This window comes from Lytechinus pictus, chromosome 1 (genome assembly GCF_037042905.1).
Source record: "Lytechinus pictus isolate F3 Inbred chromosome 1, Lp3.0, whole genome shotgun sequence".
NCBI lineage: Eukaryota > Metazoa > Echinodermata > Echinoidea > Temnopleuroida > Toxopneustidae > Lytechinus > Lytechinus pictus.
In genome coordinates, this window is record NC_087245.1 from 23291047 (window position 1) to 23311195 (window position 20149).

General features: G+C 34.9%; 1 protein-coding gene across 1 annotated transcript in view; it reads left to right on the forward strand.

Annotated features, from left to right (window-relative positions):
- The window catches only part of LOC129259561 (AP-4 complex subunit beta-1-like), a 34398-nt gene that overhangs the window by 9192 nt on the left and 5057 nt on the right, over positions 1 to 20149 (forward strand). The window contains exons 8-15 of the mRNA XM_054897842.2: positions 4916 to 5042; positions 5497 to 5592; positions 12087 to 12256; positions 12600 to 12733; positions 13353 to 13518; positions 17639 to 17712; positions 18421 to 18526; positions 18880 to 19564. Of these exons, the coding sequence (XP_054753817.2) occupies positions 4916 to 5042; positions 5497 to 5592; positions 12087 to 12256; positions 12600 to 12733; positions 13353 to 13518; positions 17639 to 17712; positions 18421 to 18526; positions 18880 to 19564 (1558 nt within the window). The remainder of the gene's footprint in view (positions 1 to 4915; positions 5043 to 5496; positions 5593 to 12086; positions 12257 to 12599; positions 12734 to 13352; positions 13519 to 17638; positions 17713 to 18420; positions 18527 to 18879; positions 19565 to 20149) is intronic.

Sequence of the window (20149 nt, forward strand, 5' to 3'; positions counted from 1 at the left end):
ATTGATGGCCAAACTCAGATTTCCAATTTTTTTTCTCTCATTTTGCAGCTTTTCAATTCAGACCTCATCCAACACTTGAATCCTGCTCTTTTTGTGATGACATGATCATAACAAGCATGGTATCACTTTAAAGTGAATTAAATGATCTTTTGAATGATGTAAAATACGCATTGTGTAAAATTGGGAGTTGGGAGAAATTAACCCTTTGCGTGCGGACCCGCGAATCCCGATACCTCTCCCTGCGGCGGAGCCGTTTTGGTACATTGCTGGTATTTGGATCTGTGGCGGTGTTTTCCCAATCAATTGCTAATTTCGCCAAACTGATGTATTTTCAGGATTTTTAGTAAATGTAAAGATGAAAGATCAGACATTTTTCTTTCTAGAAATACAGGTTTCGCTTCTCAAATCAACAGAATAGTTAAAAAATTTATGAGGAAAAAGTCGTGTTATTTTGTAAAATCTTCGCTTTTCCCCCAAGTCAATAGGCACTGTGTACAAAAATGCGTAAGGGCAATCAGCACGCGCGGACAGGTCGGGTTCGATCGATACCGCTTTGTTGTCTGCTCTAGTGCTTTTTTTTTCATTGCCTATTTCCCCGCTACTCATGAATCGTCTCTTTACCTCCTTGTAGAGAGATCATTTCCAAAGTGTATAATTACAACGATAATCCGTTTTGGGTGAAATCACAGCATACCAAATACCTTTATTTTCAAGAATGAACAAAAAAGCGCGAATTTTTCCTTGCAAGTGCGATGATGATGATTTAACACCGCGCAACGAAAGTCCGAAACTATTTTGTGATTTTGGGGGGACTTCAAGACGGTGGCCTCAACGTTTCACTAAATATCGTCTTTGGTATCTTTTCATATATTATGGTTTGTATTAAAAAAAAATTGTTCCTGAAGATTACATACCAATATTCGAAATGTTTTCCGTTGCAATTTCAAAGAGTGAAGGGTGTAAATAAGTTTCAAATTATATAGTGGATCTGAAATCATACCTCCCAACGTTCTCCTCGTCTCGTTCTACATTTCATTTTTCTTTATCTTCTTTTCCCCTCCAAAATAACCATGCTACCGACTACTGTTCGTTACAATGAGAGAAAGTAAATTATTTTCATCTAATGAAATTGTAACATCTAAATTAAAAGTGTTTTATTATGTTCCTCCATTTTATTTTTTTTTACCGTTCTGGGTTTTTTCACAATCGAAAACAAAATTAATAAATCACTTTTTGTCTCTTTCTTTTTAATCGTTCACTTAAAACAGTACAGGGGTGTTGGAGTTGGTAGGAGGCGGGAGTCCACCCCCCCCCCCCCTTCAGGAAACGTATACAAAAAGGGGAAGTATTTCTTTTTTTATAAAGTGCTGTCATGCTCAAGAAGAAAACGTTCTTGCCATTTCTTAAGCGCCTGCATGGTTTGTCAATAAACAAGTAGACATTTACATTGTTTAAATGTTACTGTCGTAATATGAAAAGCAGTATTCCTAAGAGCTTTTTGTACTGCTAAATACGAAAAGCAGTAGGTCATCCTGACGAAATCACTAATCTATGGCTATTTGTTCCCTGCTCTTTTTATAAGGGATTTGTTTTAGCGTCCACATGACTTTCTTTTGTTTGGGGAGTGCCGAGATCAAGAACTACAAGGACGTTTTCATTTTCGAAAGAGAAGAGGATAAACGGTGTTCTAAATCGCTTTATTCTCTGTTTATTTCCTTTGAAATATAAAGAAGACAAAAATAATAACAATAAGATGAGAGAATGAAAGAACGCAGGGGGTGGGTTTCAAAGTGCACCAGGGGCACTGGAAAGCTACTGAAATCATTCTATGTGACTGGCGGATGTTTTTTCCTTTTTTTTGGGGGGGGGGTTATTGCGCATTTGTCAATATAAAGTGCAGTAGTCTACATGTATTTAAAAACGGTACCAAGGGATTTTTTTTTCGTTTTCCCTTTCCCTGGTTTCTAACCTGTAACTGAATGTATTATCTACCGCTTTCATTCCCTTTCCTAAATCTAATGTATTTCTATATCCCCTCCCCTCTACACCTTTTTTCCCCTCTTAGTTCTTCTCATTTAAATGATATATGTATTGTCTTCCTTCTCCCCGATTTGGATTACGAGGTATGTACCCGCCCCACCCCCCTCTATCAATTCTCTCTGATTTATTTCTTCTCAGTACCTGTCATTTTACATTACTTCTACCTCCCCCCCCCCCCTCTCTCTCTCTTCATCGGAAATCGTTTCGAGAGTATGCCTCGATTTTGCCAACTTGTATTGATCAGAGATTGTTGCATTTGTGAGCCTCTCATCCTATTGCATCGTGGCCATCATGTCGAAAATTTAGGGGTGTTTTCTCCCAGATTCTCAAAAAAAGTCCCGAAAAACCTTTTAAAACAACTACAATATTGTAATTGTCATTTCACAATAAATTCTATATCATCTTCCATTTCCAATAACGTGGGTAGATATCTATCGCAAAAGAAAATGCACGACTAATCTATTTTTTGTGAACTTGGGGCTTAGGGATATGGCAAGACAGAGGCCTCCATTTTTCACTAAAAGTCATTTAAAAAAAGATTTTTTCGTAAATTATATGTCTCATTTAATTCGATTTGCCACGCAGCTATTGTAATAGTAAAATAATTTTCTTCCTGAAGTTTGCGCACCAGTATTCGATTGGTAATATCTTGAAATTATTTCAAAGTTACACGGGTACGAGTGACTAAAATTGTAAATCTGAAATCATGTCTCCCGACTCTCTCCTTGTCACTTTCTATGTTTCTTTATTTTACTTTTCCCTCAAAAAGAGCCATGCTAGCAACTACTAAAAGTAAGAGAAATTATTTTTTCTTAAATAAATTATAACATCTGCAATTAAAAGGTGTTTTTTATTTGTTCTTTCGTTTTGTTCTATTTTTTATTTGTCTCCTTGATTTCACAACCAAAAACACATGAAGTAATAATGGTAATAAATAAATCATTAAAACAAATCATAATAGTAATAGTATGCAGCGCTTAGAAACATTTATATTTAGCGCTATATAAATGTTGCATATTATTATTATTATTATTATTATTATATAATTCACTTTTGCCTCTATTGTTTTAATCGTTCAATCTAATAGTACAGAAGCGGCGGAGTTGGTAGGAAGTTTCAGTCCTCTCCCCTTCAGCAAACATGTACAAAAAAATCCGAAGTCTATATAAATTTGTAATTTTTCTTTTGGCCGGTCCACTCCCTCCAACTATCGGCTCAACCCCTCCATTATCAAAAATGCTCAGCGGCCCCCGTTTTTTATGTAAGAAATAAGATATTTTGGTTTTGATGTTAACCAGGGTAAGCGACCCAAATTTTTGTTTGCAGTAACGGGAACAAAAACGGGTGGGTCGGATTTTTTCTAAATGAATTTTTTCTACCACGCTTTTCGCCGGTTAAAAAAATAAGAAATTGGCGAAAAAAAGCAGAAAATCGGAGAGAGGAGACAAACAAGCAATATTAGAGTGCAGATCAGAACATTTCTATCTGGAGGGGGGAAGGGGTATGTCAAACAAGAATAATAAAAAAGTCATCAGTTTGACAAGGGTCTGAGGACCGAGTTGCGACAAACAAACGTTGTGGGATTTTTTTTTGTAATCTATAAGCAAAAATAAAGTCATGTTGTTATTCGTTTAAGTGGATATTCATGGATTTTAGCAAAGCGCACTTGTCTATTAACCCTTTTATTCTCTGTCTCTCATTCTTTGTCGTTCTCCGTGACATCTGAACATTTTTTTTCTACAATTTCCCTAAATGGTTCTTCTTTCATCCTTTATTATGCATCATCACCAAGGGAAAGCGCTTTGAATCACTGACGGATGTCATAAGCACCTACGAGTTGTTGGTAAATGAGACAAAGTTTGTTGTTTTTAGTTCCGGTATGTTGGTCGAAAAAATAAAAGTATTCATAAAAGCTTTTTGTATTGCTAAGTACGAAAAGCATTAAATAAGTCATCCTCTCGATAAACACTAATCTTCCTTTTGTTCGGGGCGTTGACCATCTGTATCCTGCTCTTTTCGGAAGGATTTTGTTTGAGTGGCCGCCCTGACCTTCTTTTGTTCGGGTAGTGCGGATATCATGAAAAACATGGGCGTTTCCCTTTTGAAAAGAGCCTAAGATGAATGGTGCGCTAAACTGCTTTCTTTTCTCTTTTTTTTACGGAATAGTAGACAAAAATAATGAGAAGAAGAGAGATGATCGTATTATGGGGAATGAAAAAGTTTAAAAGTGTACCGAGATCAGCTCAAAGTACTAAGACATTACTCTCGTACAAGCTTTTTTGTTTTTCTGAAAATACAATCGATCGATGAAACCGAGGAGATATCATTCTAGAGTGAAATCTCCTTGATGAAACAAATAATAAGACGAAAATGGTGAATAAACGCGTAGCATATTATGTGACGATCTTGCAGAAAAGATGTTGGTGTACGATATGGATCAAATCACGTGATCCGAACATGTCACGTGATCAGGCCTTTTGCGCGCGCGTACGTGCTCGTCACCAAATTTATTCGTCCCCGTCTGAATCCAACGGAAAAATCGGGTAAAGTTGAAATGATTTCCTATTTTCGGGATTTTTCCCCACGTAGCTGTATATTGTTTTCATTCTGTTATCGAAATAGGTTTATAAAGGAAATAATGGCAGAGGTTTTAGTACATAACAATTACGAAAAAGCTGAAAAACTTCATCGAATTAGACCCAAAAAATCTCGGCTTCTGTAGAAGCCCGTCGTAGCTAAGTGAACGACTCGCTGGGCTTCTGTGGAAGCCCGTCGCACGCAAAGGGTTAATGGCCAAACACAGATTTCCAAACTTTTTTTGAGGGGTTTACTTATACATGTACCTCTGCACACTGATGTATTTTCTTTAATTCAGGTATTTTATTGAGTCATCTTAGCAGTGATCAGCCAGCCTATGTATATGCTTCATTGTGTCATCTTCAGTGGCTCATAGACAGGCTACCTCAGGGAATCACTAAATACTACAAGAAGTTCTATTGCAAGTAAGTCATCAGATTCTCTCCTGTGTCTGAATGTCTGTCTGGCTCTCTCATTCTTACGTTTTCTTGTTGTAAGTGCCCTGGACCATTTTGGGAATAGCGCAGTACATAAATAATAATAGTAATAGTAATAATAATAATAATGATGATAATGATAATAATGATGATGATGATGATAATAATAATAATGATAATATTGATAATAATAATGAATATTATTATTATAATGATTTTCACCTGAAAATAGTTCCTGCTTCTGGGAGTATCTGACAGAATTGATTCATGTAATTATTTTTCATAATTCAATTAATTTTTGATTGTTCAATTATTTTCAGCCTTTCTCATACAAGTATCTCTTCTGATGATTTGTTGTTGTTGCTGTTGCTTTCTAGACTTTAGCTGGGTTTTGGATTTCATACTGAATGTAATAAAGCTTTTATTCTTTTTATTTTTTCAGGTACAACGAGCCTGTATATCTAAGATGCAAGAGGATTGATCTCCTTGTTCAACTCATCACTGAGGCTAATGTTAATGACATTATAGGAGAATTAAGGTAACACCCTTTTAAGAGGTTTATTGATTTATGGATCTATGTAATTGTTTTGGATTTTTTAAACTAAGGAGCTCACATAATTTTGGAGTTTACCTTTTAAGTATGTCAGACAGAAGGATTTGTAATGTAAACTTATTGTAAATCCTTTTAAAATAAAGTTTGTTTAAAATAGTATACATCCGAAGAATCAAAAGTATTTTATAATGACTTTATGTGGTCATCATTGTAAAGGGGAAGTATTACTAATCAGATATATAACTTCACTTTTCAAAATAGTGATCAGAGTTTGCAGAAATCAGCTCTCAAAAATGATTTATTTTCATGCCATATTTCTGCCTTCCACCGGTCCTCTTGCGAGCTCCAGCTGAGTGACGTCACACAATGAGCAGAGCAGCTGAGCTGACAGCAGCCCATTGGAGACGATCTTTCCAATCAGCGTTTTTTGCTCTTAGAATTGTTTATTGCTCTTAATATTGGTCTTGTTATATAGATAAAAGTTTGAATTTACTGAACAGTGAAAAAAAGTGCACATTTAACGTATTTTGGTAACCGATATTTAGCTTAGAAATTTTTTTTTTCCAAGAAATATATGTGAATAAACAAAGCATATTTTCACGTAGAAATCTCACTTGCGTCACATTAATATTATAATCAATATAAAGCATAGACATTCTTCTTTATGACTGAACAAAAATTATGAAATTTCATTAAGTAGCAAAGTCAGGAACCACAAAAAAAACACGGCAATATCCATCGCGAAATGACTGAAATTGCAGTTGAATTGCCGAAGCATTATTAGGCAAACGCGGCGAGCGGACTTTATTTCATATATCTTAAAAATGCCATTCCGGTAAGGCAATGGTCTGTGGCCAAATGCGTTGGCCATTGTTTTGTCATGTGCGAGGACCCTGGTTCGAAACTCGTATTTTTTGGGGGGGGCATTTTTTTTTTATTCCTTCCCCGTCCCTACCCATCTTTTTTTCTCTTTTTATTTTCTTGTGAAATTCTATTCAGACCTGTATTTATCAAATCTTGCTTCTTAATTGCTGCTTTTGATTTCCAAGTTCTTGATTAGATTATTTCTACTCTTATTTGGGATGGGAGGGGTAGAGTAAAAAGTCAAGTCCACATCAACTAAAAATTATTTGAATAGAGTAATTTCCCTTGTTGTTTTTACTCAAAACAGTCATACACACAAAACAATGATATGCAAATTAGAGTTGTCACTCACATCACATTCGTTTCTATTTTTTGTGGCATTTTGTTTTTTATTCTTTGCAGATTTGACGATAGGAAAGTAACTCTTCATCTGATCACGTAAAATAGGTTATATTTACGGAACTGTTAAAATAGTAATTATATAAATTTGAATCAAAGTTTTTATGAAATTTCCTGCAATATCTTGTTATTTTTCTTTAAATTCAAATGAATTTTTGATTGCGTGGACTTCTCCTTTACTCTTAATGTAGGGAATGCATAGCAAAATTTATCCAGACACAAAATTGTATTAGAATATGCAAATCAGTAATTGGACACATGTTCACTTTTCTTTCATCCAGGCCACTTCCTCACATCCACCAGGCTTTCAGTCTTATAACAAAAATGATGAACCATCACACAACAGCACACAACATTCACAGTGCTTCACAATAAATATTTCACTTCTGTTCATACATGCAATAAATATTGTGGAAAACAAATAAAAGGCGTACCCATATTCAAATACCGTTTAAAAGGACAAATATATTATACCTTTCGAGAAAAATCAGCACGTTGAATATCTGATAACAAAACATAATTATGGGGCACTGCAAGAAACTTATGTTCAATTGCAAATCAAGCGTAAGTCTTAAATTCAAATTCAAGCGTAATAAGGTCGAGTTGCAATCGCAATTCAACTACATGTTTAATCAAAGGACTTACCCTTGATTTGGGACGTGTGATTGAGTATAACATTTCTCGCAAAATGCCCTAGTAACATTAAAATTGTTCTTTCGTTTTAAATTGTGTGTTATTATTTTTGACAAGCTGTATTCCTGTCCAAGTCAAATTTCTTAGTTCTCTCCAAAACTATGCTCAAAATTGTTTCCAAGATTGATAAAGAAAATTTTTCTTTTGTATCATTATCAGTCCACAACTTGCAAACCGTAGGTCCTGGAAAGAGTGAAGAAAAAAATGGCTATATCCAAATCATAGTAAAAGGACATGATGGAATCTCCCAGATTGAGGTAGCAAGCAGAGACCAGAAGTCACCAGAGTCAGCAATTGTGCAGATCTGTGTGTAGAAGAGAGAAAAAAAAGAAATAGTTTAAATAATCAAATCAAAGTATGAATTTAATTATCGTGATGATTGATGACGTGCGGTGGCATGTAATTCCCGGTCAACAACAAATGATAGTAGGTTAAGACACCTGAAAAGTTCCACTCAGAACACTGGTGCTCTACCTCAAGTGATGTTTGTGTAAGCCCCACTCCACTTCACTACCGCTACACTACCGTACATGTACGCCACACCTACCCGGGTAGGTGTGTAGCGTAGTGTAGGCTGTAGCAGTAGTGAAGTGGAGACTACACGAACATCACTTGAGGTACGGTGCTCTCTGAGTCTCTGTGTCATTACAAAGATTGCATTTATCTTCATTGTTGAAGGCATTACGCATGCATATATGCAGCAACACTCTAATCAGAAAGAAACACCAGACTCTAATTTTGGCCCACCCAAGGGTTCATTACATGCCGCCGCGCAAAGAAAATTCAAGCCATAGAAGTCGTGTGTTGTGGACCCAAGAAGTGAGATCCCAGCACGCGTGACCCACTAGTTAGAAATCCACTGCCAAACGCGGTTCGTGGTGCGAGGTTAGTATACTAATACTAACCTCGCAATACGTGTGAGTGATTTTGGCCAGGAATCAGGGTAATCACTGCTGAAAATTTGTCTGGCTTCATGACATCGGCATCATGGTGATATATTTCTGTGTATAATAAAAACTTAAACATTCCTCTGAAACAGCAGATTTTCAGCCATGGTCCATACCAGTGCTCCTAAATAATTTAATCGCCTGCCTGAGTCCTGACCAGTTTTAGAAATCTGAAGAAAAAATCTGCTGGAATTGTGCAAAAACATTATTTCTAAAATAAAGACTTTTTAATTTTAATAGTATACGCCAAAATGCATGATTCTAAACTTATATCAGATCTGTATCTGTCATCTGACCTGAATGCATCGTCAGAACAAGTACAGTTTCCAAACATGCTTACCTTGACTTTTGACTGGATCAAACAGCGTAACCTGCAACATGCATCGGGAGCAAGTGAATGGGACCGTGCAGCTTGGAGTTTTTCAATAGTTAGTAGAGCAACACAACGAAGACTGTCGAGTGGACAAAATCGATCTTTCCAGTTCACAATTCAATAAAAACTGGGCAAAATAACACAGTTCTGGTTCCCTTATAGTCTGAAGTTGTCGAAAACAGAATTCGGATATCACAATACATGAAGAAAACGGTAAATTCGAAGAAAAATAGAGACCAGGAAGGTGAATCAGCTATCAGTGTACTGCTGGCTTGCACAGAGCTAGCTAGAGAGCGGCTGAGTGAGTCGATCATCATGTGACGTCATTATTCTCGACTGGATTTGATCACGTTTAGTGTGTGTCTGGGGGGCTGAGAAGGGTCTCTAATAATTTCATTTCTTGCATTTCCACGACATCAATAAGACTTTTTAGTGACATATTTGTGTATAAAAAGACAAGACCTTTCCATTCATATATAATTTGTCTATAATCATCACTTTCGTGAATTTTCTTTGGATGTATACTTTAAAATACTTTATTTTTATTCTAATTTGTTTATCATTATTTGATATGTCGCTGACACTAATCAATGTTCTGCATCTGAAGGTTATTTTTACCTTGAATCACTGTATCCATTTACTGTTTGCAGATTAATGTTTTGAGGTTTGATATTTAATGATAATTTTGTATACATGTGTGTATACATGTATATACTTACATGTATATCGATGTCCATACATATCAATCCACATCTATCAATATCAATATTTTCGTACAGGCTGTGTGACCTTGATCCAGTACATTCTTGTACCGGTAACTGTTTGTTTGTACTTTAACATGCCTTTGAGCTGCATGTATGATACTTATTGGTAGTATTATGTTTACATCTACATCAATATCTACCTGCACATCAACACCAATAACATCTATGTACATCAATAACTACATCGAGATGTATATTAATATTTTAAGCCTGAGGTTATATTTATTGAGTGTACATACTGAACTTACATATATCTACATCAACATGTATAACAACAACAACTGTACATCAATATCTACATCTATCTATATTAATATTTTTGCATCCAGTACATGTACATCTTTCTATTGGTTGTTTGTGCTTTACGCCCTTGATACCACTGTATTTACATCTGTACATCAATATCTACATACATATCAACATGTACATGTAACATCACTAACTGCATCTATCAATATCATTATTTAATACATATGTCTGACCTTGATCCAATACACCGTTGCATTGTTTGCTTAAGTACTCATATGCCTTTGAGGTACGTTATTCATTGACTGTATTGTATTTACATTAATCTACATCAATAGATACATGTATATCAACACCAATACCCATGTGCATCAACATCTACATCTATCAATATTAATATTTTGCATGTAAAGGGTATTTGACCTTGATCAGGTACATCCCTGGGTTTACATTTATCTACATCAATAGTTACATAGATGTATTTCAGCATTAATATCCGTGCACATCAATATTCACATATAGATATCGATATTTTCTTGCATTGACATGTACAGTAATGCATGTTTGACCTTGATGAGGTAAATTGTTTATGTGTTTGTACTTACATGTATACATGCCTTTTGAGGTATTGCATTTACATTTATCGACATTAATATCTCTGCATACTAATATCAACACCAACATCCATGTACATAAACATCTATATCAATATTCTTGCACAATATATTAAAAGGCTGTTAGACCTTGATCCATTACATCCTTGTATTTAATTGTACAATGTGCCTTACATATTCAGTGTATCTTAAAACTGTAGACATGCAAGAATATTACTGCGTTATTCAAAGCTGTGTGTGTTATTTCCAGAAGACAGGACAGTCTTTTTAATAATTCCTTTTTTTTTGTTTTTAACTATGTATTTTGCAGATTCTAGTCTTATATTTGAAAAGACACATTGTTATAATTCCAATTTTCCATGTTATAATCCTTATAATTCTGCATTTCTTTGTTTGTTTGTTTGTTTTCTTGTTTTATTCAAGATTGTTATCTTCAACTGTTGTTGCCCCCCTCTTAGTTAGGTGTTATTCGATATCTTTTTTTTTTTTTCTTCTTCTTCTCTTTCTTCCTCCTTTCTTTGACTTCTGTTTATGTACCTACATTTACATGTCTAGCCGTACATCATGTTGTACTTGTGAAATTATATGTGACCAAAACCATAGTCAAGCCGACTCATATGATTTTATATGTTCCATTTGTAATGGAAAAATCTTTCCTTTTAACCATATTATTGAAGATGATGAGTTTTTATGGGCACTACAACAGTTTTTTCATATGAATAAGAGTATTCCATATGCTAATGTTCAAAATTACCCAAAATTCTCTACGTTGTAGAGGAATTAAGCTGTGGAATGATTTAAATAATGATATTAAACAAAGCAAAACCCTAAATAAGTTTAAAAAACTCTTGAAAGTTGAATGTTTTGCTCAGTATAAAAACTCCTGCCAATACATGTAGCACACTGTAGGTCACTATGATTTATAATTATTACTTCTAGTTTGCTTATTTGTTTGTTTATTTCCCCTATGTTAGCCCATTGTTTCTTGTTATTTGTTGTTCACTCTTTATGTATGTACTATATTAATTTGTATTTCATTGTACCATGGTGGTGCCCCACTCACAAGTTTTTTTTAATGAAAACTTCTAGGGGCTCCCAATCCCATGTTTTTTTACCTAACTTGTATATACCTGTATTTTTATGATTGATTGATTGAAATAAATTTTGAATTTTGAATTGAATATGTCGTTATAGCTTGCATGTTTTGATTGTCTTCCTCATTTTATTTTCCTATATATACAAGTATTCATTGGTACAGTACATTTATTAATGATTACATTATCTATTCTGTATGATTAGTGTTGTTTGTATATTTATTGATTTACTTTTATTCTCATCTTTATTTAGATTTCATATTGTAATTCATTCAATCATTTCTTTGTCTTGGTTCATTTATATTGCATTTTAACATGATTTTATTTTTATTTTTAGGAGAAATGATGATGGTCCCTCTTTTCTTTCTCTCCCTTTTTTCTATATTTTACGCTATCAATGTTGCAAGACCTGTATTTCTTTTACTTTTGCCCATGAAGTTCTCATATCCTGTAATTATTTCTACTCAAACTTTTTGTTTCCTTAGTGCTTACTGCATTGATGTATGTACTAAGTTTGGAAAGCATGCTGTACAAGCCATGGGTTCTATATCTCAACTAAATCCAGCGTACTTAGCGACATGTATGGATGCTATACTTCGTCTTCTTCACCTTGGAATTGACCGAGTTTCTTCAGCAGTTTTCATCGAGATGCAAGGTATTTACTGTTCTGACTCAAAGATATTATTTCAATATTATATTCCTTTACTTCACTTCATAGCAGCAAAAATTTTCACATAATAAATAACCAGAGACAGATCATTTCAGGAAGTTCCTACATATAGTGGGTTGGATTTTCATTCTTTATAGAATTGCAAACATATGAATTTTCGAAACATTACAACAAATGTGAAATTATGAAGAGCAAGGTAGATTAGGGAGAGAGAGAGAGAGAAAGAGCTTTGCACAAATGAATGAATTCTGGTTTTCCCTTTGCTTCTCAACACACAGTGCGTAGCTTTAAATATTTTCCCCCTATTTTTTGCTTTATCCTCTTCTAGAATTGCTATCCATTGAAGGGAAGTATCAAGAATATGTTGATCAAGTGTTAGATTTTATTCCAGGCTGTTGGTCTAATATAGATGATGAGGATGGCAGATGTGCGATGATTTTTCTTGTAGGCCACCATGGACAGGTAGGTTTATAATATATTCTGAGTGACACGACACTTGCTCCTGCGACAATTGCTTTGGGCTTAATTTTGTCTAAGATGTAGGGTCATTCGATTAGTGTGTGGAATATAGAGCGGAGTAATTGTCGCCGGAGCAAATGTCATGGAACCATATTCTGAAGGGGTGGAGGGGAGGGGGGGGGGATGCTGTTTCATAAATCTGTTCATAATTTGCACAGTACTTTTCAAGTGACTGGACTAGAACATATTCTTCGGTGTTAAATACCCATCGGTTTAGTCGAGTTATGATCTTCGTAGATTAGAATTCTTTTTGTTTAGAAGCAGTTAAATGCAAAAAAAAATTATTTGTCAAAATTTATTTAGGGTTACAAGAATGTAAATCTCACTTTGTTTAAATGGCAGGGTAAAATATGGGTATTCAAATTTAGCATGTTTTTGGCCTTTAACTTTCATCTTAAAGTATACAAGCTGTACATGGGCGAAAGAAAATGTGCAGTTAACAAATAGTTCCTGAATATTTAAAGTGTGTACAATAATAGTCACACCCCTTCTAGGTACACCGAGACCAAATGCCATAAAATCATCCATTATATTTTCTCTATTTTGTTATTTCATTTTTTAGAGATTGCAAGATGCTCCCTACCTCCTTGAGAGTGCAATTGATAGTGTAATGGAGGAATCCAGTCTTGAGGTCAAAGGTCATCTACTGAGTGCAATCACCAAGTTATTCTTCACCCGCCCTGCAGAATGCCAAGATACGCTTGCTACATTGCTGCACCATTGCATAGGTAAGAGCTGTGTATTGTTATTGCTGTGACATAGAAATCAATTTGTATGAGGGCTTTTTCCAGCTTCTGGGGAGCTTTTCATAAAACGAATAGTCCGTGATTTTCACTGACAACTGCTATCAGCTAGTACAAATCCTTGCTTTTGATTGGCTGAGAGCGTGAGTGAAAGACCTAAAGGCTGAATTCTCAAAGAGAATTTGGAATCTGTGGTTTGATAACATTTCTTAATACTGATTTCATGCATTACTTGCGCATGAATCAGCGGATATATTGAAGAAGCGTCCAATAATGACACAGTCAATGTCGTTGTCAACATTGAAAGCTTAAAGGACAAGTCTACTTCCCCCCCCAAAAAAAATGATTTGAATAAAAATAGAAAAACCCAACAAGCATAACCCTGAAAATTGGATGTAAAATAAGAAAGTTATGACAATTTTAAGTTTTGCTTAATTTCACAAAACAGTGATATGCACATCCTGTTCGGTATACAAATGAGGGGACTGAAGACATCACTCACTCACTATTTCTTTTGTTTTACATTTCATAAAATATGAAATATTCTAATTTTAACCTCATTGTCCTGTGAAACAAAATTTTATTCCTCCCTGAACATGTGGCATTTTCAATGTTTTAACATTTCATGGTTCAATTAAGTTGGTCCTTAATGTCAAATTGGTAAAATTTGAAAAATTGTATAATTCAAGCAATAAAAAACAAAAGAAATAGTGATTGATGGACATAATAAACTTTCTCATTAGCATGTCATTGAGTTGTGAATATAACTGTTTTGTGAAAAATAGCGAAACTTTAAAATGTCATTTTCTTATTTTACATCCAGTTTTGATCAAATGTTCAGCATTATGCTCATTTGATTTTTCTCTATTTATTTGAATCAACATTTGTCTTGGGTGGACTTGTATATGGACCTATTTATGAGACGTGGATATATTAGGGTTATGAAGTGTCACTGATCATCTGGCATGAGTTGCAGGTCACATGATTCAGATGCAGATCACATTGGTTACCTCTCAATAACAATCAATTTTCTTGAGATTCAGTGAACGATGAATAATGCTCCCTGAAGGAAGTTGGAGATGAGTTCCTTCATGTATTTGTGTGCTCTCTTTAGTAAAGACAGACCAATATACAGACCCAAAGAATATTTTATAAGACCCTGTGCTTACCAAATGTGTAGATTGTTAAGTGTCTAGTTGTAAGGTACCATTTAATTTTTTTTAAATAAAATTCATATAATGGTAATGTACTTCTCTAAATCATTTAATGGTAAAAGGTTTCTTGTTAATAAAACAGTTACCAGAGTGTCTGTAACTACTAGAAGTGGCAGGGTGGTTAAACGTCCAATGTGTTTACAATGTAATTGTGCCAGATATGAATAGATGAAGTTCATGGTGGGTGTTATAATTGTTGTAATATTATCCTTTTGCAACATGTACTTTTACAACACAACCATTTGTATTTATTATTTGTAAATATTTTCATTTTTGTACACATTCATTATTATAAATAGATTCATTTTTTGTATACACAAATTCATAGATATGCTCTTGGTAGACTCTTATACCAGAGTGACATAAAATCTTTTCTTACTATTAAAGTCAAAGGCCATTTTGGATAACAATTGATATATTGATCATTGTTTAAAAAATATTGAATCAAATTAAATGAAATTTCTTCCCTTTTTTCAAATCCCCTTCTACTACAAGAAGAATCAGGGGAGGGGAAAGGGGGAGCAGTGACCCCCTGCTGCCCCCTGAACGGCAGCTCATTGAGTTTACATAAACCATAACAAGATCAAGTTATATTGGGCTTTAGGCTCAGAGGGCTTATGGTATTCTTTGTTTTTGTCCACCATACCTTGTAGCAACCTTTGTCATGAGCAAGGCATTCCTTTCTCTCAAAGGTATGCATACCATGTGAAATCATCTAGCTAACAGGTCTTTGTCTGACCTAGCAACAATCATGAATCATGCATTCATTGGATATAGTGTCCCACCACAATTAGACAAATTCCTGAAGGTGGTGCACACAGTCAGTATTGTGCATTTGTTTTGACAACTTTCAATAGATAGACCCATATGAATAGAGGAATGCTATGACCATTGAAATTCAAAGAGCCAGATGGTAGCTTTGCTTGCAATGTTTAAATACCTTTATGAACTGGTCATCATGGATTCAAGTATAAAAGAGGAGAGATTTGTGTCATGAATTACTTATTGTTGTATTCATGAAGGCATGATAATAGATTCTCACCCCCTCTCTGCCTATTGGATGATAGCACTAAAGTCTATTGTCAAACATCATGTTTATGCATGGTTTAGAAATTAAAACCAATGCGTGGTGGTTTCGTCACTAACTGTCAAAAGTTTGCCTATCATTTGCTGGAGTATATAAGACAGGCCTAGCTTGCTCTAAGTGGAGGCAGTGAGCAAGCAAGGCCAGTGTACAGAGACACATATAACAGAACTTGTGACTAGTCATGTGATGATGATGTCATTAGTGGTGATGTCACTACATCTACATAACAATAAACATGCACAACACAATACTCTACATACCATAACCCCCTTTTATGCTGTATGCTGGTCTTGTTTATTATCTATTTATGTCAGCCTTTTTTCAGCTGGCATAAATAGGTGATTGCTAGTGGGCTGCGTTTTCAACTCTAAACTAATTTATGCTAATTAGATTTGAATCAAAGTCCAGTTCAGAAGTTCATAGAAAGTTCATTTGCTCATCCGAAGGGCTAGTAGGTCAAGGGTCCACAAACCTAGGATATGAAATGTTTTTATTTCCCTCTTCAAAAATAAAATATTTATCTTTTTTAGTTGTTTATTAAATCAGCACTAGTATTATTTTGAAACATGCAATGCAGGCGAGACTGGCAGAGACCACTTTTCAAGTTATTTACATGAACAGTGGGCTCATTAAGGCATTGACCTTTAATAGTACCAAGCACTGATAAAAACACACATTCATTTTTGGAGGCTTCTTCAATATGCACTCAATTCATGAACCCTTTTGTCGGACTAAAGTCCAAATAGAATTCAAGTCACAGTCATTGCGATTTTTAATTGAATTTGCTTTTATTTTTATAGCATCGAATTGCATAGTGTGCGCCGGGCTTGACATTCATTCAAAAAGATATATGGTCCGTAGACAGATATTGTTCCTCTTTGTAGCCCAAAATTGATGAAATACAAAACAAAAATTAATCTTGCTTTCCTGCATTTTTGTCTCACATACATGTAGCAGGTGAGGTGCTATAGCTGCCGCTTTTCCGACGGCGACGGCGGCGTCAACACCAAATCTTAACCGAAGGTTAAGTTTTTGAAATGACAGCATAACTTAGAAAGTATATGGTCCTAGTTCATGAAACTTGGCCATAAAGTTAATCAAGTATAACTGAACATCCTGCCTGAGTTTCAGGTCACATGACCAAGGTCAAAGGTCATTTAGGGTCAATGAACTTTGGCCAAGTTGGGGGCATTTGTTGAATTACCATCATAACTCTGAAAGTCTATTGATCTAGTTCATAAAACTTGGACATAAAGAGTAATCAAGAGTAATCAAGTATCACTGAACATCCTGTGCGAATTTCAGGTCACATGGCCAACGTCAAAGGTCAATGAACTTTGGTCATAATGGGGGTATCTGTTGAATTACCAATCATAACTCTGTAAGTATATTGGTCTAGTTCATGAAACTTGGCCATAAAGTTAATCAAGTATTACTGAACATCCTGCCTGAGTTTCAGGTCACATGACCAAGGTCAAAGGTCATTTAAGGTCAATGAACCATGGCCATTTTAGAGGTAAATATTAGATTGCTGTCATTACTTTCAAAGTTTATAGATATAGTGTATAAAATGTGGATATAGGGGTAATCAAGTATCACTGACAAGTTTTAGGTCACATGATCAAGGTCATGAAAGTAGTATTGTATCCTTGGTGTTTTTTGTGAATGATTATTTTATAGTATTTTTCAAAGTCAGCACTGCTGCTATATTGAATCGTGTGATGCAGGTGAGACCGCCAGAAGCATTCCACTTGTTACTACTAAATATTGAATTTTCCTACCTCTTCTTGTCTCCTGGATATAGAAACCCAGACAGATGTAATTCTCCGAGAGAGAGCCATGTTTTATTACCAGTTACTGCATGCTGATATCAATAAGGTAAGCCTAAGTAATACAGTGATAAGTACCCTGTTATTATTAATGTAAATATGCTTTTTAATGCTCTTACAATTTGAAATTGTAAAATCCATCAAGTTCATTGAAAAAAAAATACAATTAGTCCTGAATCAGCAAAAATCACATGTTGTATGGACATGAGGGGTGGTAACAACTTGGTTAAGTAAGCAAGCACACTTCATAATTAAATGGGAGAAAGTTTTATCCTTTTTCTATTTTAGCTCAGGAAATTATATAGTCTGTGGCAATCAAAATAATGCATGCTAATACATTTCTTCACAGAAGTTAGCCATTAAGATTAAAAACACTCCTGGAAAATGGGGAGTTTTTCGCTTCCTTTTTGTGTGTCTCTATTAATACTTATGAAGTCATTTTGGTTATGAATACTTGAGTCATTTTGGTTTTAACTGATGACAACAAATCCTCAATCACAGTTTACTCAAAATTGATTCTGCATTGTCAATGGAGATGCCAGTACCAGCAGATTAAGAAATGGCTAGTAATTTTTTTTATTTATTTATTTTTTTTTTTTTGGGGGGGGGGGCTATGTAAAATGAAAAGAAATCTAATTTGTTAAACACTTGTTTGATACTGTATTTTTGAAGATAATGTAAATATTTTGTGAATTCTGAAGCTGTAATAATTTCTGATTTGTACTTATCATTAACACATCAATCCTTTGTATTACAGGCAAAGCTGGTAATCTGTTCATCTCAGAGGTTAACACCACCTTCAAGAGCTACATCAAGGCAACATTCATCAATCAACAACTTCAATAGCTTCCAACTGTTATTGGGTAAGAATTTGATTCGGCAAGAATTTATTTGTTCGGACATTTGGGTCAGTATAATCAGCATATTCTTCACCTAAGTGGGCTAAAGTAGGAAACACCCTTCTTCAATGGAAAGTTAAAAGTTTCGTAATACCTCAAAAATGATTGAACTCAATTTACTGTTTTTAGCTAGTGTGTTGTAAAAAATGCTAAACTTCTAAAGATACTGTAAATATTTTCACCTTACATGTATGTGAATTTTCATTGGGATCAATACAAGGTGTAATTTGGCATTAAAAGAAACATGTAAAGTAGCACCCATTCAGAATTTTTCTTTCACCTTGATTGAAATCTCTCTTAATTTTTTTTCCCCCCAGGATCTGATGACATCTCACACAATGAATTGAAGCAACAGCCATCCTCGTTCTCATCAGATATGCCTTCAGTCAGGACCTTGCCCTCTGCTGTGACTGATGCTGTGGCAGCACCAGAGGGTATGCTTGTTGATCTAAGCTTGGATGATACCAAGGTGCAGGATGCAGGAAACAATGACAAATATTCAGGCACCAACCATAACCTAGAAGGCACAAACCTACATCTCCATACAGGACATGGGAGGGACAGTAGCAACGTTAACATTGAAATCAAAACTGCAGCAGGGTCAAAGCTTAGAGAAAAAGGAAGTTTATCATTTCTACAAGATGTTAAAGACCTTGGGGAGAGTTCAATCGGTGTGTGTGACGAAGCAAAAGCTTCTGAAGAAAGGAAGGATTCTGTACAAATTCAAAGACTTGTAGGCACTTCTGGAGTAGCATCCTCAGTGTCCAAGGATCTTAAAGACATGAAACCATCCCTTCCAACAAAGAGCATTCAGTCTTCTGAACATTCAAGAAGCACTGTTGAACACCCTGGATCTATAGATGCTGAAGATGGTGAGAAAGAAGAGGAGAGTTTGGTTGCAAGCGTTCAAGAGGAAGAAGTGACATATGGTGTAACCTTTGACAAGTCGTTTACACTCTCACCCCAGGAATTTGAAGAAAAATGGATGGAATGTACAAACAGGTATATCTATGTACTACTTCATATTTTGTATTACAAAATGCAGTTGTAGTAACGAGAACAAATATGAAAAGTTGTCCTGATCAGTTCAAATTTTGAAAGATTACCGAAACAGGTTAAGTTTTACTTATAAAATTAGAAATTTTCTCAATATTGTGATATCATCATTAACAGAATTGTTGCCTATGTGCAATTCAAGCTAAAGCCTACAAAATTTGTCATGAATTAAATACCCTTGATTTTACTGGTACTATTAGATAAAGCAAGGTCTTTTTTCTCTCTTATGGAAGTATTAAATAGTTATCTAGGGAATTAATAATTTGATTTTAAAAAATGATATACAACTGCATGAAGCCATTAGACTGGCTACAATATCATTTTGTACTTTGATATACTCAGAGATTCACACAGTCTTGAAAGCCATCACTTGCTTTCTTGTGGTATTAAAGGACAAGTCCACCCCAGCAAAAAGTTGGTTTGAATAATAAGAGAAAAATCCAACAAGCATAACACCCAAAATTTCATCAAAATCGGATGTAAAATAAGAAAGTTATGACATTGTTAATTTTCGCTTAATTTCACAAAACA